The sequence below is a fragment of the Balaenoptera acutorostrata genome, chromosome 8, assembly GCF_949987535.1.
Source record: "Balaenoptera acutorostrata chromosome 8, mBalAcu1.1, whole genome shotgun sequence".
Classification (NCBI taxonomy): Eukaryota; Metazoa; Chordata; class Mammalia; order Artiodactyla; family Balaenopteridae; genus Balaenoptera; species Balaenoptera acutorostrata.
The window spans coordinates 39,157,539-39,176,264 of record NC_080071.1 but is presented as its reverse complement, the minus strand read 5'-3'; the positions used below and the strand labels follow the sequence as shown (position 1 = coordinate 39,176,264).

At 37.1% G+C, this 18,726-nt stretch overlaps 1 protein-coding gene across 2 annotated transcripts in view; it reads left to right on the top strand.

Annotated features, from left to right (window-relative positions):
• Positions 1-18,726, top strand: part of TTN (titin) — a 287,640-nt gene that overhangs the window by 139,319 nt on the left and 129,595 nt on the right. For both annotated transcript variants that reach the window (XM_057551572.1, XM_057551571.1), the window contains 8 exons: positions 558-635; positions 1,612-1,680; positions 1,834-1,923; positions 2,061-2,357; positions 3,190-3,270; positions 4,419-4,496; positions 5,035-5,118; positions 16,077-16,163. In XM_057551572.1, coding sequence (XP_057407555.1) covers positions 558-635; positions 1,612-1,680; positions 1,834-1,923; positions 2,061-2,357; positions 3,190-3,270; positions 4,419-4,496; positions 5,035-5,118; positions 16,077-16,163 — 864 coding nt within the window. The remainder of the gene's footprint in view (positions 1-557; positions 636-1,611; positions 1,681-1,833; positions 1,924-2,060; positions 2,358-3,189; positions 3,271-4,418; positions 4,497-5,034; positions 5,119-16,076; positions 16,164-18,726) is intronic.

The following is an 18,726-nucleotide window of genomic DNA, read 5'->3' as shown; positions in this document are numbered from 1 at the left end:
GTGCTCCGAATCTTTCTCAGAATTCATCTAAACCTGATATTCGCCAGTATACTTTTCTTACATCATATCAATGATAAATTGAAGATTAATTACAACTTGCACCTGAAACTTTGTGTTCCTTTTCTTGACCCAACTTTTTCTACTGCGTCTACAATTCAGTTAGAATGAGAGAGAGAATTTTATGCTATTGACAGTTTAATTTTCTTTTGGCCAAATGCTATTGTAATACTTTCTCCTAGTTTTCAATCCTTAGTATTTTTCTTCAAGTGGGGAAAAATCTATTTCTATGGTGTTTGCTCTTTAGAATAATTGTTAGGCTATCGTTGCTAAAGACTATGACAATCTTTTTGTAGTTGATATTATGTTTGCTTATAGGATTTCTAAGTAATATCCTTCTCACCTTTAGAGTCAGTACTTCATATTGCAATTACCATTTAGGTTGCCAATATATTTTTTAAATAAACCAATGTTTTGTGTTTGGGGGTTTTTTTGGTATATGGTTGTTGTTCTGTTAATTGCATGTCATTTTTCAAAATGTCCATGAAATATCTTTTAAGTGCCTGAAGTGGTTAAGAAAGCAGTACCTGAAGCACCTACTCCTGTTCCTAAGAAAGTGGAGGCACCACCAGCTAAAGGTATAACAAATCCTTTTATTAAAGACACTATATTTAAATTCCCATTCATTTTCTTTTTAAAAAACAAAAGTATCTTCATTCATTACTTTCTTAGAGTCATTTAAATAGAAAACTTATGAAATTGATTAAGAACCTGTCAAATATAATTCATTCGATTGTTTTAGCCTTTTTTGGAATGTTAATGAATGATTATATGTGTGTGTATGTGTGTGTGTGAGTGAATTATTCCAGAATATTCTTATTTTAAATAGCTGAGAATTTTAATGTTAATAGTACATCTCTCTATACTTATATACATTACAATGGATCCTTCTTCCCAACATTCCATTCCTAGATTTTATTCCATTACATAAGTCGAATTTTCTCTTGTAATTATTATAATAATTATGTCTACTGTGTTATTTTATGGAGGGGGGTTATCGGTTCTAATGCTTAGATAATAATTATTTTAAAGAGCCTCGTGTACCTTTTGTAATATCTGGCCAGAGCATTCAAGGTTATTAGAAAACATCTATCTCTCATTGTTCCTAATTAGGTTAATGCTTCAGTAGCACTCCTAATTGATTAAGTTATGCTGTCCCTATTGCAGTAGACATCCTCATCAGACACGATAGTGCCCAGCAGAACATGACACGTGTATCAAGGCTTAAGTACTCTATGATGGTAATCACTTGAAAAAAGCCTTCATCAAATTAAAAATAGTAGAAGTAGGCCCAATATTGGTAATCCCTGCTATTAAAAAAAAAAAAAAGGATAGCACAGGTTCTTTGTGGACATACCTTCTTCTAAGGTATGGCTAGTACAAATGAGTGATTTGGAAAAATATCTTTATAGCCTCTAAAATTGGTATCCAATTTTACAATAGAGTGACTTCTTAGACTTTGATTATTGTAATGTTGATGTTGTTTCTGATGTTTTTATTTCATGTTTATCATTGAGTATTGTCAGCTAACTGAAACGCCTCATATCTTTAAAGTGCCAAAGAAGGTTCCTGAAGAAAAAGTACATGTTCCTGTTCAGAAAAAGGAGGCCCCTCCTGCCAAAGGTACATATTCTCTTTTTAACCTGAACTTTGTTATAATCTTTTCCATTAAGATTTTTATGTTTTATGTCTACGTGTCTTGATCATTTTTTGATGTCTTTTGCCTGTGGAATCTTGCTCTTGACAGTCTCAAATATTAAAACTATATCTTTAAAGTGCCAGAAGTTCAAAAGAAAGTCCCAGAAAAGAAAGTCCCTGAAAAGAAAGTCCCTGTGCCTAAAAGAGAAGCTGTTCCCCCAGCTAAAGGTACTTTTGGGAAGATCTTTGATTTTCACGTGTTGTTGCATGAAAGTCTTTCTCAGTTGTTTTTATATTTTGAATTTACGTCTTCATTTCTGCTGTGTTTAAAAAAAATAGATCTCTTAAAATAGATGCTCTTTCAGGGAGAGCTCTTCTTGAAGAAAAAATATCATTTGCCATCCACAAAAGGGAAGCAGTAAAAGAAAGAGCAGAATTAGAAATAATGGAAGCACAAGTGGAAAAAGCTCATGAAGAAGAGCTCCATGAGGTTGAAGAATACTTTGAAGAAGAAGAGTTCCATGAGGTTGAAGAAGTCCTCAAAGTAGAAGAGTATAGAGCTGAAGAAGAAGTACACGAAGTTGAAGAAATCCATAGGGTAATAGAAGTCTTAGAGGCTGAAGAAGTGGAAGTATATGAAAAACCCAAAGCTCCACCTAAAGGTATAGGGAATTGTGCAGATATTACAAATTGTTACATGTTGCTCTAACTTCTTTTTTAAAGTACATTTCATATTCAGTTTGGACATTAGAAACCCACTTACTTTCCATGATAAAATCATGAAATACTTTAAGCATGAGTTTAAACTACTTGATAACAATGATTGATATAGAGATTAACCACAGAGTATAATTTTAGCCAACAAGATAATAATGTTTGATATCTACTTACCTAAGGAGATAACATAATTCACGGTATGAATTTGTGGATTCCTTTTTAAATCCAAGTAAGAGTGTTACGTGATTGTTACAGGTACCAAAATATCTGGCCAGTGTCATCAGCTGAGTGAGAAAGAAACTCCTCAGTTCACTGAGGAATTTACATGTCCAGGCAAAAGAACCATTGCTTTGTTAGCATTTCAGTCAACTGTTCACAAACTGATAATTACTTACCCAAATCTTCCACCATTTTATGATATTTTCAGGAGAAATAACATTAAGGAAGGAAATGAAGTGTGGTAGTAGCACCTGCATTCTAGTGTATTCTGAGGATAAACCAACAAATACATTCTCTGCAAGACTACTCCAGCTCTTGAACAAATTAATAATATGTGTGTAATATGAAGGAATGTGTGTGTGCTTAGTATACACAGTAAATTTACAATACAGATGAAATTTAGCAAAATCAAATCTTTTTTGGAAGTAGGTGTGGTATAAACTTTTTAAATATGAATAGAGAAAGCATTTTATGAGCCCTCATTGTACTAATTTTAGTCATCGTGTGCCATGATACTTCAGGAGTTCATGCTAAACCAAAACACTAATATCTTTAAAGGGCCTGAGATATCCAAGAAAATCATCCCTCCAAAAAAACCACCTACTAAAGTTGTTCCTCGAGAAGAGCCACCAGCTAAAGGTATTTTATTGGTGAAAAATTACTTACCTAATTTTACATACAGTAGCACCTTGGCTGCTTTACAAGTTTGAATTCTACTTGATGTTTTTCTTCTGTGTTTTGTGTTTCTGGAATGTCTAAAACAAACTAATATCTTGAAAGTGAGTGAGGGGCTAAAGAAAGTTCTATCAAAAAAGAAAGTCACTGTTATACTTAAAATACCCAAAGCAATATCACTACTAACCAAACAGTGAACCCAGTTTTCCTTCTTTGGTACTCTTTGATTATATATTCACTAACCTGCTTATTGATAAATCCCTGTTTTCCTGTTAATTATTAATTTTAATGGCCTAGTAAATATAAATACATTGTGACTGTGTGTTTAATGTCCCTGCTTTGTTCAGTTTCTGTTTTTTTGTTTTTTTTTTATTTTTGGTTGTGTTGGGTCTTCGCTGCTGCGCAGGCTTTCTCTAGTTGCGGCGAGCGGGGGCTACTCTTCGTTGCTGTGCGTGGGCTTCTCATTGCGGTGGCTTCTCTTGTTGTGGAGCACAGGCTCTAGGCACACGGGCTTCCGTAGTTGTGGCACATGGGCTCAGTAGTTGTGGCTCGCAGGCTCTAGAGCGCAGGCTCAGGTGCTGTGGCATGTGGGCCTAGTTGCTCTGCGTCATGTGGGATCTTCCCGGACCAGGGCTCAAACCGGTGTCCCCTGCATTGGCAGGCAGATTCTTAATCACTGCGCCACCAGGGAAGCCCTGTTCAGTTTTTAAACCTCTTGAATTTCACAATAAAAATGAAAAACAGTAGCTTATAAATAATATATACTTACATCTTTAAGTCTCTGAAGCATTTAAGAATATTATCACTGAAGAGAAAATATCAATTATTCCACCAAAACAAGCAGAAAGAGCACCAGCTGAAGGCGTCTTATTCATTTTTCTTGTCAAGTTCTTATGATTCTTACATGGGAAATTCCCCTGGATTTTTGTTGTTGTATTTGTTATCAAAATTCAACTCATTTTAATTACTGTAATGTATTTGATACAGTGATGTCTGTATTTTGTACTGTGGCTATGTTCTTTTCTGTCTTTACATTTCTCTTACGCTCTACTTGTTAAAAAATCTTTATGAATGTTTAAAAGTAAAAGAAACTATTACTACTGTCTCCAAAGTACCTGAAGTACCCAAGAAAATTGTGATAGAAGAAAAAGTACGTGTTCCTGAAGAGCTCAAAGTTCCACCAGCTAAAGGTATCTGCCTTTGCTGATTCGCCACTAATACAAACCTCCCTTTTACTCATTTATTATGGGAAGAAAGAGAGAGAGATTGTTCTCCCCTCAACGCCACAAAATGGCTGAATTATGTAAACTTCAATTTATGTCCCATGACATAATCCTCCCTTTTGTGACTACCCTCTGGGAACACAGGCCTAAGCCTAAAAGTTGGTTTTATTTGTATTGATCCTCTTCTTAAGCAATATTTAAATATTGACCCCTCAACTTCTTTTTCAAAAATAATTCATTTTGGAAGCTATTTTCAAGTAGCTCTGGAAACAAATAAACATGTTCCAAGTGACAATAGAAAATGATGTTGTATCCAAAGGGCAAAGTCCTTCTAATATGACAAATCAACAACTCATCAACAAGGCCGTCTAGAGAGATGCATTGATTGTGTGTTTAGATGACTTATAATTTGGGGATTTTTGGACATTCTCCTTGTTAGATGCCCCTTTTTGTCTTGATATTTTACACCCAATGATGCAATTTTTTAAAATAAATATCTTTAAAGCACCTGAAGTATCCAAGAAAATTGTTCCAGAAGAAAAAGTTCGTGAAGCTGTTCCTAAAAAGCCTGAAGTTCCACCAGCTAAAGGTATACACTGATACTAATCACAACATGAAATAACGCTGTGTTTAGTTATTCATGGCTTAAAGTGAATGTGAGTGATATAAATATTTGTATTTTGTTTCTTTATATTCTTAGTATCTTATATTTGGTATTTATTACAATTAATATACTAATATCTTTGAAGTTCCTGAGATGCCTAAGAAAAGTATTCAAGAAGAAATATCACCCATAGTTCTTTCTGAAGATGCAACGATGTACAGTGAGTGTAGAAAAACTGGTGGTTCTCTTTGGTTCGTCTGTGTTTGTCTTCATAGCTTTTAAAAGTAAATATACTAATACCCTGTAAAATCCTAACATGCCAAAAATATTTGGCTAAAATTAGATAATTTGAGTGACTGTTAGCCTCAGACAAGGTATATTTCCTCACCAATTTAAAAAATAAAGAGTCCTGTATGTATACCATTACCCAATTTTAGAAAAGTCATTTGTCTTGTTGAATTTGTCATTGTCTTGTTAACCTGTTCTGTGTACAAATGTCTTCTGCTTTTCAGCAATTCATTTTCTCAGACCATAAGGCAATTTTCTTTAACTTGATAATAATATTTTACTTGGATATGTAGAATCAAAATACTTCAGCATTAGTATTTTTTACTCTTTGCAACAATCGTTGTAAACATTTTGGCAGTGCTATTCAAATACCCATCGATTTACAAGGCCATTAGAACCTCAAAAGAATTCTCAAGCCATTTTTGGTTTTGCCTTCATGCAAAATTATGATTAATTAATTTGAAGAGTAAAATAATATGAGTAAAAAAATATTCTGAATAGAATACTGTTTAATAATCTGAATAGTGAAAATGCCAGCAGTCAAGATATCCTTCCATTTATTTGAATGTAAAAGTTAAATCCAATTTTTGTCACCCTATAATAATAGGTTTGGATAAAAATATATGATGACTCCCTCCTCTGAATACCCTTTCTATACTTGAGTTTGGTTATTATTATCAGCCAGTCTTCCTTTCTGAAATCTGGAGAAATCTTTATTTTTCAGTTGCCTTATTTTCCAAATATTTAATCATTCTTATTTTTCTTTTCTTCTTCCAATCTCTGAATGGTTTTCACATTCATATTGAATATGAAGCCACAGACTAGATTTGGTTTGAAAATATAGATAACTAGGTTCCTGGAACAGGAAAGGACTTAGATGAATTTCCAGTAGGTCAAATATTGGAGAATTCTTGATGTGCAACTCAACATCGACCCTGTTCTTTAAGAAAAAAATCCATAAAAATGAACAACAATAGGGAAATTTTACCAGTAGCTTTCTGCAGACAAAGTAAAAGAATTATATACTAGTCCCTGACCAGTGAATTCCTCAATTTTACCATCATGATCATAAAGAAATGCTGAAAAGTCATATATCATAAAACTGGGAATGAGGCTTTTTCCTAGCCAGTGTGTTATTGTCACTAACTTGGATCTATGTAGTACTAGTCATTTGAGTTATAGATGTGTATTATGTATTATGTTTTTCTTAACACTATTCTTCATCCACCTTGAAATGCCTCTAATTGTATAAATACTAATATCTTTAAAGTTTATGAAGTATCTGAAGAATCGTCTCCAGAAGAAAAAGTACTTGTGACTCATCCTCAAAAGACAAAAACCAAAGTAGCAAAAGGTATATAATACCAATGACCCAGTGAAGAAAATTTATTTTTGGCTCATTTTAAAAGCTCAATGCTCTCCTTCACCATTTATAAATATAACTACACTCATATCTTTTAAGTGCCTGAACCACCCAAGAAAGTTGTTCCAGAGGACAAGATATATGTGACTATTCCTAAAAAGAGAGGAACACCAGCAACTAAAGGTACATTCCGACAACATCAAACTTGGATGAATATCTTTGGCTTCAAGACTCAAAAATTGCATGTTATATAATCTACTGTTTTTATAACTTCTAAGTGTAAACCTACTAATATCTTTAAAGAGCCTGATACAACCAGAGAAGTATTTCCAGAGGTGGAGTTAGTTGAGGTTGTTCCCAGTCTTCCAGAGCATCTTCCAACTGAAGGTATAATTCTTAGTTACGAAAATCTAAATAAGAAAACCTTTCTTCATCAGTCTGCAAAATATGTTCACTGCTTTGTGTAGATTTTCACGACCTCTAATGCTAAAATACTAATATCTTTAGTGTCCCTAATGTACCCAAGACAAGGAACTATCTATGACTTGCTCCTAAAAAGTCAAATCCCACTCATATAATGAATAAACATTAGAACAAAAATAAAATTTCTAATTTAAGGTTATAATATCTGCTAATATCCCTAACTTTCTTTGTAAGTTGTGTCTTCATGTCTTTGCCTTTCTCAATGAAAAAATACTAATATCTTTAAAGAGTTGGAAGTCTCCAAGGAAGATGTTCCAGAGAGACAACCTCCTGTTACCAAAAGAAGAAAAATACCACCACCAAAAGGTACAAGCCAGAAGAAGGTTGACTTTCTTGTCTCATGATTGTAGTTGTACTCACCACGTGTAAAAATACTAATACCTCTAAAACTCCAGATGCTACCAGGGAGATCACTTCAGAGAAGTGGGTCCCCCAAAGTAGCAGCTCGACTGGGTATATACATGTCCCCATGAGTCATAAGGGGGAAAAGTCCATAACTTTATACACATGGAGATGCTTGGGCTATAAATTTTATCTATGAGCCCTCCAGAGAAAATATATATACATATAATGTGCAGATGTGACCCAGATGGAAATAGCTAATGCTGTTTCCTTAAAAAATAAAATTCAGACTAGCTAGAAAAAAAAAATCTATATGAGAGATCACCTGTAACATTTATATCCCTGAAACTAGACTGAATAGGCTCACCCCACACCGCTCTAAAGCAGAAATCAGTGCCGTAAAATGACAGAGGTGCTTGGCTGTAGACTATAGGTTAGTAATTCAAATGCTCCATGGGGTTGAAATTCCAGGATATAATACAGCTACCTGTTGAATTGCTCTTCTATTAAAATAAACTTACTACCAAAAACAAGCACATAAATTTGAAATAACTGAATTCCCCTAAGACTTAAATATCATAGAAATATTTTTAGAAAACCATGACTTAAAGAAAATAAAATATTAAATTCACTGTGGAACTGTTCTATCTGTAATATCATCTCTACACGAGAGCCTTCTAAAACCAGGGCAGTTAAAACCAAAACCAGTTAAAGTTGGAATTCTGCCCTGAATATTTATTTGCTCCTCTCATTGTCTTTTATTTGTAAAGAGTCCTACGTTTTCTCATTTTGAATATTTTCAGATAAATCAACAAATGAGAACGTTTTAAAACATCCCCCAAAATTCTTCACAATGCCCATGATATTCTGTAATTTAAAGAATATCTGAACATTTTGACAATATTTTCTCTGTTTGAAATATTTTAGTTGTTCTCCTTCCTCCTTTACTTGAAAAACAATCACCTTTTTAAAGTGCCTAAGGGACTTCCCTGGGGGTCCAGTGGTTAAGACTCCATGCTTCCACTGCAGGGAACATGGGTTCGATCCCCTGGTCAGGGAACTCAGATCCTGCAAGCCGCTTGATGCAGCCAAAAATAAAATAAAATAAAGTGCCTAAGGTGAGGGTACAAAATAAAGCCAATCCAGGTAAGAAAGGAGCTGTTTTATCTTCTTCAAACTAATAGCAAAAGGTACATTGTTAATTAAAACTCAGTTTTTTTCACTTAAAGGTAAATTTTTATCTCAGTTCCTATGTATCTACCATTCAAAGAAATAAAATTACTAATATTGATAGTGCCTGAGATGACCAAGAAAACAGCTCCCGATAATCAAGTATTCATACTGTTACCAAAGAATCAGATTTGGGGAGCAGGGAGGTTACCCAGTCTGGGACATTCCTGTAGGTGGGGTTTTGACTAAAACTCTTCATTGCTCTTCATCACTCTGAAGTACAATGAATTCATATCTTTAAAGTGCCTGAATCACCTCAAGAAGTTGTCCCTGTAAAGGAAATACTCATAGCTGCTCCCCCTGAAATTGAAACACCTTCCACTAAAGGTATCATTCTATCATTCCTTCCTTCATTTATTTAACAAATGCCCACTATGTGCATGGTGCTAGGGAGCTGGGGAATAATAAACAAAGACAAGATTTGATTCCTTTCTTCAAGACTTTGTACCTCATCCAGTCCTTGAAGGAAGCATCCTTGTAGACATAAAAGTCACTTGTGTTCAGTTAATGTCATTAATGTCTCCACTGATCCCTTAACCTCTAAGTATAATATAATACTAATATCTTCAAAGTAGCTGAAGCTGTGCAAGAAGTTGCTCCTGAAATGAAAGTATCTGAGGATGTTCCTAAAGAGGCAGAACCTCCGCCTGTGAAAGGTACCTGTCACCTCTGAACAGATACTGAAGAAATTGTCTGTCTTCGGTTCTTAAAACTATGTTTTTCTAATGTTCTTCCTAACTCCTAAATGTAAACATACTAATATCTTTAAAGCACCAGAAGCTCCACAAGAAGTTCCCTCTCAAAAGAAAATATGTGTGACTGTTCCTATCAAAACAGAAAGCCCTGCTATTAAAAGTGTTCACTCAACAAATACTTCATAAGGAGGGTCTACAGGGTCATAGGACCTCCACTACTTGCTAGAGAAGAGTGAGCCCATCTTCTCAAGGATGCTGCTAATCCCATTCAACTTAGTTGATTGTTGGGGCAAGGGGAGAATAGGCAGAGAAGAAACTTCTAAAAAACTACATTTGCTGACATATTGTGGTTATTGTTTTCATTAATCATTTTAACTCCTGAATGTGAAATACTAATGTCTTTAAAGTGCCTGAAGCTGCTCAAGAAGGTGTTCCTGCAAAAAGAGTTCCTTCCAAAAGGAGAGGACCTCCATCAGTTAAAGGTACAAGTCCCCATGCCGTCAAGTTCAAGAAGAATTAGCTCCTGTAGTCTTGAAAATATTTTGCTGTTCCCACTGATCTTTGCAATACTAAATGTTAAAATACTGATTTCTTAAAGTGCCTGAAGCTCCCCAAGAAATTTTCCCTGAAAAGAAAACATATGTGGTTCGTCACGGAAAGACTGAAGCCCTTCCTGATGAAGGTATATATTGCTGGAAGCTTAGATGTTTGGGAAAATGTCTTTTCCTGTATAAATGTATTTCCTGTTTGTATTGATTCTTGTAACTCCTAAACGTAAAAATATTAATATCTTTAAAGTGCCTGAGGTGCCTGAAGAAGTTGTCTGGGAAAAGAAAGTGCAGCCTCCCCAAAAGCCTGAAGTTTTATCTGTCAAAGGTACATCCTAACAGCCCCTCAGGAGGGAATAGAGAGGGCTATGGAAAGAACCGCCTTGCTAGCCTTGAAAGTGCTTTTGCTGTGTAAATGTGATTCTTGTCTGTGTTGATCCTCATGACTCAAATGTATATTTACTAATATCTTCAAAGTGCCTGAGGCTCCCAAAGAGGTTTTCCCTGAAAAGAAAGTGCCTATGGCAACTCCTAAAAAGCAAGAAGTTCCACCAGTTACAGGTATTTGTCCTCGATCTGAGGTTTAAGAAGATATAACTCATCTGCTCTTGACAATATTTTGTTCTAGTGATCATATAACTCACAAATGTAAATTTACTAATATCTCTTAAGTGCCTGAGGCTCCCAAGGAATTTGCCCCTGAAAAGAAAGCACCAGTGGCACCTCCTAAAAAGCCAGAAGTCCCACCTGTTACAGGTATTTGTCACAAACCTTAGGCCTAAAAAGGCATAGCTCTTCTGCTCTTGAAAATAATTTGTTCCAGTGATCTCATAACTTCTAAATGTAATTTTACTAATATCTCTTAAGTGCCCGAGGCTCCCAAGGAAGTTGTCCCTGAAAAGAAGGTGCCTGTGATACCTCCTAAAAAGCCAGAAGTCCCACCTGTTACAGGTAGCTGTCACTCACCTTGGATTTAAGAAGATAAAACTCTTCTGCTCTCGAAAACATTTTGCTCTCGTGGTCTCATAACTCCTAAATGTAATTTTACTAATATCTCTTAAGTGCCTCAAGCTCCCCAAGAAATTTTCCCTGAGAAGAAAACATATGTGGTTCGTCGCATAAAGACTGAAGCCCTTCCTGATGAAGGTATATGTTGCTGGAAGCTTAGAAGTTTGGGAGAATGTCTTTTCCTGTATAAATGTATTTCCTGTTTGTATTGATTCTTGTAACTCCTAAACGTAAAAATATTAATATCTTTAAAGTGCCTGAGGTGCCCGAAGAAGTTGTCTGGGAAAAGAAAGTGCAGCCTCCCCAAAAGCCTGAAGTTTTATCTGTCAAAGGTACATCCTAACAGCCCCTCAGGAGGGAATAGAGAGGGCTATGGAAAGAACCGCCTTGCTAGCCTTGAAAGTGCTTTTGCTGTGTAAATGTGATTCTTGTCTGTGTTGATCCTCATGACTCAAATGTATATTTACTAATATCTTCAAAGTGCCTGAGGCTCCCAAAGAGGTTTTCCCTGAAAAGAAAGTGCCTATGGCCACTCCTAAAAAGCAAGAAGTTCCACCAGTTACAGGTATTTGTCCTCGATCTGAGGTTTAAGAAGATATAACTCATCTGCTTTTCAAAATATTTTGTTCTAGTGGTCACATAACTCATAAGTGTAAATTTACTAATATCTCTTAAGTGCCTGAGGCTCCCAAGGAATTTGCCCCTGAAAAGAAAGCACCAGTGGCACCTCCTAAAAAGCTAGAAGTCCCACCTGTTACAGGTATTTGTCACAAACCTTAGGCCTAAAAAGGCATAGCTCTTCTGCTCTTGAAAATAATTTGTTCCAGTGATCTCATAACTTCTAAATGTAATTTTACTAATATCTTTTAAGTGCCCGAGGCTCCCAAGGAAGTTGTCCCTGAAAAGAAGGTGCCTGTGATGCCTCCTAAAAAGCCAGAAGTCCCACCTGTTACAGGTAGCTGTCACTCACCTTGGATTTAAGAAGATAAAACTCTTCTGCTCTCGAAAACATTTTGCTCTCGTGGTCTCATAACTCCTAAAAGTAATTTTACTAATATCTCTTAAGTGCCTGAAGCTCCCCAAGAAATTTTCCCTGAAAAGAAAACATATGTGGTTCGTCGCATAAAGACTGAAGCCCTTCCTGATGAAGGTATATATTTCTGGAAGCTTAGAAGTTTGGGAAAATGTCTTTTCCTGTATAAATGTATTTCCTGTTTGTATTGATTCTTGTAACTCCTAAACGTAAAAATATTAATATCTTTAAAGTGCCTGAGGTGCCTGAAGAAGTTGTCTGGGAAAAGAAAGTGCAGCCTCCCCAAAAGCCTGAAGTTTTATCTGTCAAAGGTACATCCTAACAGCCCCTCAGGAGGGAATAGAGAGGGCTATGGAAAGAACCGCCTTGCTAGCCTTGAAAGTGCTTTTGCTGTGTAAATGTGATTCTTGTCTGTGTTGATCCTCATGACTCAAATGTATATTTACTAATATCTTCAAAGTGCCTGAGGCTCCCAAAGAGGTTTTCCCTGAAAAGAAAGTGCCTATGGCAACTCCTAAAAAGCAAGAAGTTCCACCAGTTACAGGTATTTGTCCTCGATCTTAGGTTTAAGAAGATATAACTCATCTGCTCTTGATAATATTTTGTTCTAGTGGTCATATAACTCACAAATGTAAATTTACTAATATCTCTTAAGTGCCTGAGGCTCCCAAGGAATTTGCCCCTGAAAAGAAAGCACCAGTGGCACCTCCTAAAAAGCTAGAAGTCCCACCTGTTACAGGTATTTGTCACAAACCTTAGGCCTAAAAAGGCATAGCTCTTCTGCTCTTGAAAATAATTTGTTCCAGTGATCTCATAACTTCTAAATGTAATTTTCTAATATCTTTTAAGTGCCCGAGGCTCCCAAGGAAGTTGTCCCTGAAAAGAAGGTGCCTGTGATGCCTCCTAAAAAGCCAGAAGTCCCACCTGTTGCAGGTAGCTGTCACTCACCTTGTATTTAAGAAGATAAAACTCTTCTGCTCTCGAAAACATTTTGCTCTCGTGGTCTCATAACTCCTAAATGTAATTTTACTAATATCTCTTAAGTGCCTGAAGTTCCCCAAGAAATTTTCCCTGAGAAGAAAACATATGTGGTTCGTCGCATAAAGACTGAAGCCCTTCCTGATGAAGGTATATATTGCTGGAAGCTTAGAAGTTTGGGAAAATGTCTTTTCCTGTATAAATGTATTTCCTGTTTGTATTGATTCTTGTAACTCCTAAACGTAAAAATATTAATATCTTTAAAGTGCCTGAGGTGCCCGAAGAAGTTGTCTGGGAAAAGAAAGTGCAGCCTCCCCAAAAGCCTGAAGTTTTATCTGTCAAAGGTACATCCTAACAGCCCCTCAGGAGGGAATAGAGAGGGCTATGGAAAGAACCGCCTTGCTAGCCTTGAAAGTGCTTTTGCTGTGTAAATGTGATTCTTGTCTGTGTTGATCCTCATGACTCAAATGTATATTTACTAATATCTTCAAAGTGCCTGAGGCTCCCAAAGAGGTTTTCCCTGAAAAGAAAGTGCCTATGGCCACTCCTAAAAAGCAAGAAGTTCCACCAGTTACAGGTATTTGTCCTCGATCTTAGGTTTAAGAAAATATAACTCATCTGCTCTTGAAAATATTTTGTTCTAGTGGTCATATAACTCACAAATGTAAATTTACTAATATCTCTTAAGTGCCTGAGGCTCCCAAGGAATTTGCCCCTGAAAAGAAAGCACCAGTGGCACCTCCTAAAAAGCCAGAAGTCCCACCTGTTACAGGTATTTGTCACAAACCTTAGGCCTAAAAAGGCATAGCTCTTCTGCTCTTGAAAATAATTTGTTCCAGTGATCTCATAACTTCTAAATGTAATTTTACTAATATCTTTTAAGTGCCTGAGGCTCCCAAGGAAGTTGTCCCTGAAAAGAAGGTGCCTGTGATGCCTCCTAAAAAGCCAGAAGTCCCACCTGTTACAGGTAGCTGCCACTCACCTTGGATTTAAGAAGATAAAGCTCTTCTGCTCTCGAAAACATTTTGCTCTCGTGGTCTCATAACTCCTAAATGTATTTTTACTAATATCTCTTAAGTGCCTGAAGCTCCCCAAGAAATTTTCCCTGAAAAGAAAACATATGTGGTTCGTCGCAAAAAGACTGAAGCCCTTCCTGATGAAGGTATATATTGCTGGAAGCTTAGAAGTTTGGGAAAATGTCTTTTCCTGTATAAATGTATTTCCTGTTTGTATTGATTCTTGTAACTCCTAAACGTAAAAATATTAATATCTTTAAAGTGCCTGAGGTGCCCGAAGAAGTTGTCTGGGAAAAGAAAGTGCAGCCTCCCCAAAAGCCTGAAGTTTTATCTGTCAAAGGTACATCCTAACAGCCCCTCAGGAGGGAATAGAGAGGGCTATGGAAAGAACCGCCTTGCTAGCCTTGAAAGTGCTTTTGCTGTGTAAATGTGATTCTTGTCTGTGTTGATCCTCATGACTCAAATGTATATTTACTAATATCTTCAAAGTGCCTGAGGCTCCCAAAGAGGTTTTCCCTGAAAAGAAAGTGCCTATGGCCACTCCTAAAAAGCAAGAAGTTCCACCAGTTACAGGTATTTGTCCTCGATCTTAGGTTTAAGAAAATATAACTCATCTGCTCTTGAAAATATTTTGTTCTAGTGGTCATATAACTCACAAATGTAAATTTACTAATATCTCTTAAGTGCCTGAGGCTCCCAAGGAATTTGCCCCTGAAAAGAAAGCACCAGTGGCACCTCCTAAAAAGCCAGAAGTCCCACCTGTTACAGGTATTTGTCACAAACCTTAGGCCTAAAAAGGCATAGCTCTTCTGCTCTTGAAAATAATTTGTTCCAGTGATCTCATAACTTCTAAATGTAATTTTACTAATATCTTTTAAGTGCCTGAGGCTCCCAAGGAAGTTGTCCCTGAAAAGAAGGTGCCTGTGATGCCTCCTAAAAAGCCAGAAGTCCCACCTGTTACAGGTAGCTGCCACTCACCTTGGATTTAAGAAGATAAAGCTCTTCTGCTCTCGAAAACATTTTGCTCTCGTGGTCTCATAACTCCTAAATGTATTTTTACTAATATCTCTTAAGTGCCTGAAGCTCCCCAAGAAATTTTCCCTGAAAAGAAAACATATGTGGTTCGTCGCAAAAAGACTGAAGCCCTTCCTGATGAAGGTATATGTTGCTGGAAGCTTAGAAGTTTGGGAGAATGTCTTTTCCTGTATAAATGTATTTCCTGTTTGTATTGATTCTTGTAACTCCTAAACGTAAAAATATTAATATCTTTAAAGTGCCTGAGGTGCCCGAAGATGTTGTCTGGGAAAAGAAAGTGCAGCCTCCCCAAAAGCCTGAAGTTTTATCTGTCAAAGGTACATCCTAACAGCCCCTCAGGAGGGAATAGAGAGGGCTATGGAAAGAACCGCCTTGCTAGCCTTGAAAGTGCTTTTGCTGTGTAAATGTGATTCTTGTCTGTGTTGATCCTCATGACTCAAATGTAAATTTACTAATATCTCTTAAGTGCCTGAGGCTCCCAAGGAAGTCCCGGAGAAGAAAGTTCCTGTGATGCCTCCTAAAAAGCCAGAAGTCCCACCAGCCAAAGGTAGCCACCTCCACGTTGCTATGTTTGACACTGTCTGTTTGTCTTTACTCTGTCTAATCATGAAAATACTAATCTCTTTAAAGTACCCAAGGTGCCAAAGGCAGCTGTCCCAGAAAAGAAGGTGCCTGAAGCTATTCCTCCCAAACCGGAAAGTCCTCCCCCAGCAGGTAATGACAATGCTGTACATACCAGGGAGAAAAATAACTGCTATTTTAGCTAGAAAAAAATTATATGTATAAATCCCAGTACACAAAGGTGATATAATTCTAAAGAAAGAAGAGTTGTCAGTAGTCGAATATATCTTGGTGTATGATTGCATGATATAGTCATTCATTATTTCCACCTTTTCTAAACACAAATTACCAATATTTTTTAAGTGCCTGAGGTGCCGCCAAAGGAAGACATTCCTGAAAAGAAAGTGCCTGTGGCTCTTCCTGAAGAGCCAGAAGCTCTCCCTGCTAAAGGTATTTATCCTTCCATGTTGTTGGTCTCCTGTTTTGGGGGCTGGGAAAAAGTGTTTAGAAGTGTCCGCCAGTTTCATAAATGATACTTGCTTGGGAAAATGTGTTGTCGATATTCCCATTTTATAGTTTCAACTAATAGATACTAATATCTTCAAAGTTGCTGAAGTTCCTAAAGAAGTTGTACCTGAAAAGAAAGTGGCTGTACCCAAAAAACCAGAAGTCCCACCTGCTAAAGGTATTTATTCCCACTGCTGTGTTAAGAATATATATTGTCTTGTCCTCTTCATGATTATTGTAACATATGCCTTCACTGTTCCCAAATTCTAAAAATACTGATATCTTTCAAGTACCTAAAGCTGCTCAAGAAGTTGTCCCAGAAAAGAAAGTTCCCAAGGCACCACCCAAAGAACCGGAAGCCCCACCTGTCACAGGTACATGTTGGCCCAGACATCATTCTGCAGAAGAAATGTCTCTTCAGTTTTTGAGAGTGATTTTAGTCCATTGCTCATTAACCTAACCGTAAAACTACTAATATCTTTCAAGTGCCTGAAGTTCCCCAAGAAGTTGTTCCAGAAAAGAAAGTTCCCAAGGCACGGCCCAAAAAACCAGAAGCCCCATCTGTCACAGGTACATGTTGGCCCAGACATCACTCTGCGGAAGAAATGTCTTTTGAGTTTTTGAGAATGATTTTAGTCCATTGCTCATTAACCTAACCGTAAAACTACTAATATCTTTCAAGTGCCTGAAGTTCCTCAAGAAGTTGTCCCAGAAAAGAAAGTTCCTAAGGCACCGCCCAAAAAACCGGAAGCCCCACCTGTCACAGGTACATGTTGGCTCTGACCTCATTCTGCAAAAGAACTATCTCTTCTGCTATTGAAAACAGTTTCCATCTATTGCCCTTTGTTAACTGAAGTGTAAAACTACTAATATCTTTCAAGTGCCTGACGTTCCCCAAGAAGTTGTCCCAGAAAAGAAAGTTCCCAAGGCATGGCCCAAAAAACCGGAAGCCCCACCTGTCACAGGTACATGTTGGCCCAGACATCATTCTGCAGAAGAAATGTCTCTTGAGTTTTTGAGAATGATATTAGTCCATTGCTCATTAACCTAACCGTAAAACTACTAATATCTTTCAAGTGCCTGAAGTTCCTCAAGAAGTTGTCCCAGAAAAGAAAATTCCTAAGGCACCGCCCAAAAAACCGGAAGTCCCACCAGTTTCAGGTATTTTTCACCCCAGTCTTTATTCTATAGAAGAAATGCCTCCTTTGCTCTTGGAAATACTTTTAGTCCATTGATCTCTTTAAGCTAAGCATAAATCTCCTAATATCTTTTAAGTGCCTGACGTTCCTCAAGAAATTGTCCCTGAAAAGCAAGCACCAGTGGCACCTCCTAAAAAGCCAGAAGCCCCACCTATTACAGGTACCTGTCATTCACCTTAGATTTAAGAAGATAAAACTCTTCTCTTGAAAATATTTTGTTCGAGTGGTCACATAGCTACTAAATGTAAATTTACTAATATCGTTTAAGTACCTGAGGCTCCAAAAGAAGTTGTCCCTGAAAAGAAAGTACCTGTGATGCCTCCTAAAAAGCCAAAAGTCCCACCTGTTACAGGTATTTGTCATGAACCTTAGGCTTAAAAAGACATAACTCTTTTGCTCTTGAAAATGTTTGTTCCATTGGTCTCATAACTACTAAATGTAATTTTACTAATATCTTTTAAGTGCCCGAGGCTCCCAAGGAAGTTGTCCCTGAAAAGAAGGTGCCTGTGATGCCTCCTAAAAAGCTAGAAGTCCCACCTGTTACAGGTAGCTGTCACTCACCTTGGATTTAAGAAGATAAAACTCTTCAGCTCTCGAAAACATTTTGCTCTAGTGGTCTCATAACTTCAAATGTAATTTTACTAATATCTTTTAAGTGCCTGAGGCTCCCAAGGAAGTTGTCCCTGAAAAGAAGGTGCCTGTGATGCCTCCTAAAAAGCCAGAAGTCCCACCTGTTACAGGTAGCTGTCACTCACCTTGGATTTAAGAAGATAAAACTCTTCTGCTCTCGAAAACATTTTGCTCTCGTGGTCTCATAACTACTAAATGTAATTTTACTAATATCTTTTAAGTGCCCGAGGCTCCCAAGGAACTTGTCCCTGAAAAGAAGGTGCCTGTGATGCCTCCTAAAAAGCTAGAAGTCCCACCTGTTACAGGTAGCTGTCACTCACCTTGGATTTAAGAAGATAAAACTCTTCAGCTCTCGAAAACATTTTGCTCTAGTGGTCTCATAACTTCAAATGTAATTTTACTAATATCTTTTAAGTGCCTGAGGCTCCCAAGGAAGTTGTCCCTGAAAAGAAGGCGCCTGTGATGCCTCCTAAAAAGCCAGAAGTCCCACCTGTTACAGGTAGCTGTCACTCACCTTGGATTTAAGAAGATAAAACTCTTCTGCTCTCAAAAACATTTTGCTCTCGTGGTCTCATAACTACTAAATGTAATTTTACTAATATCTTTTAAGTACCCGAGGCTCCCAAGGAAGTTGTCCCTGAAAAGAAGGTGCCTGTGATGCCTCCTAAAAAGCTAGA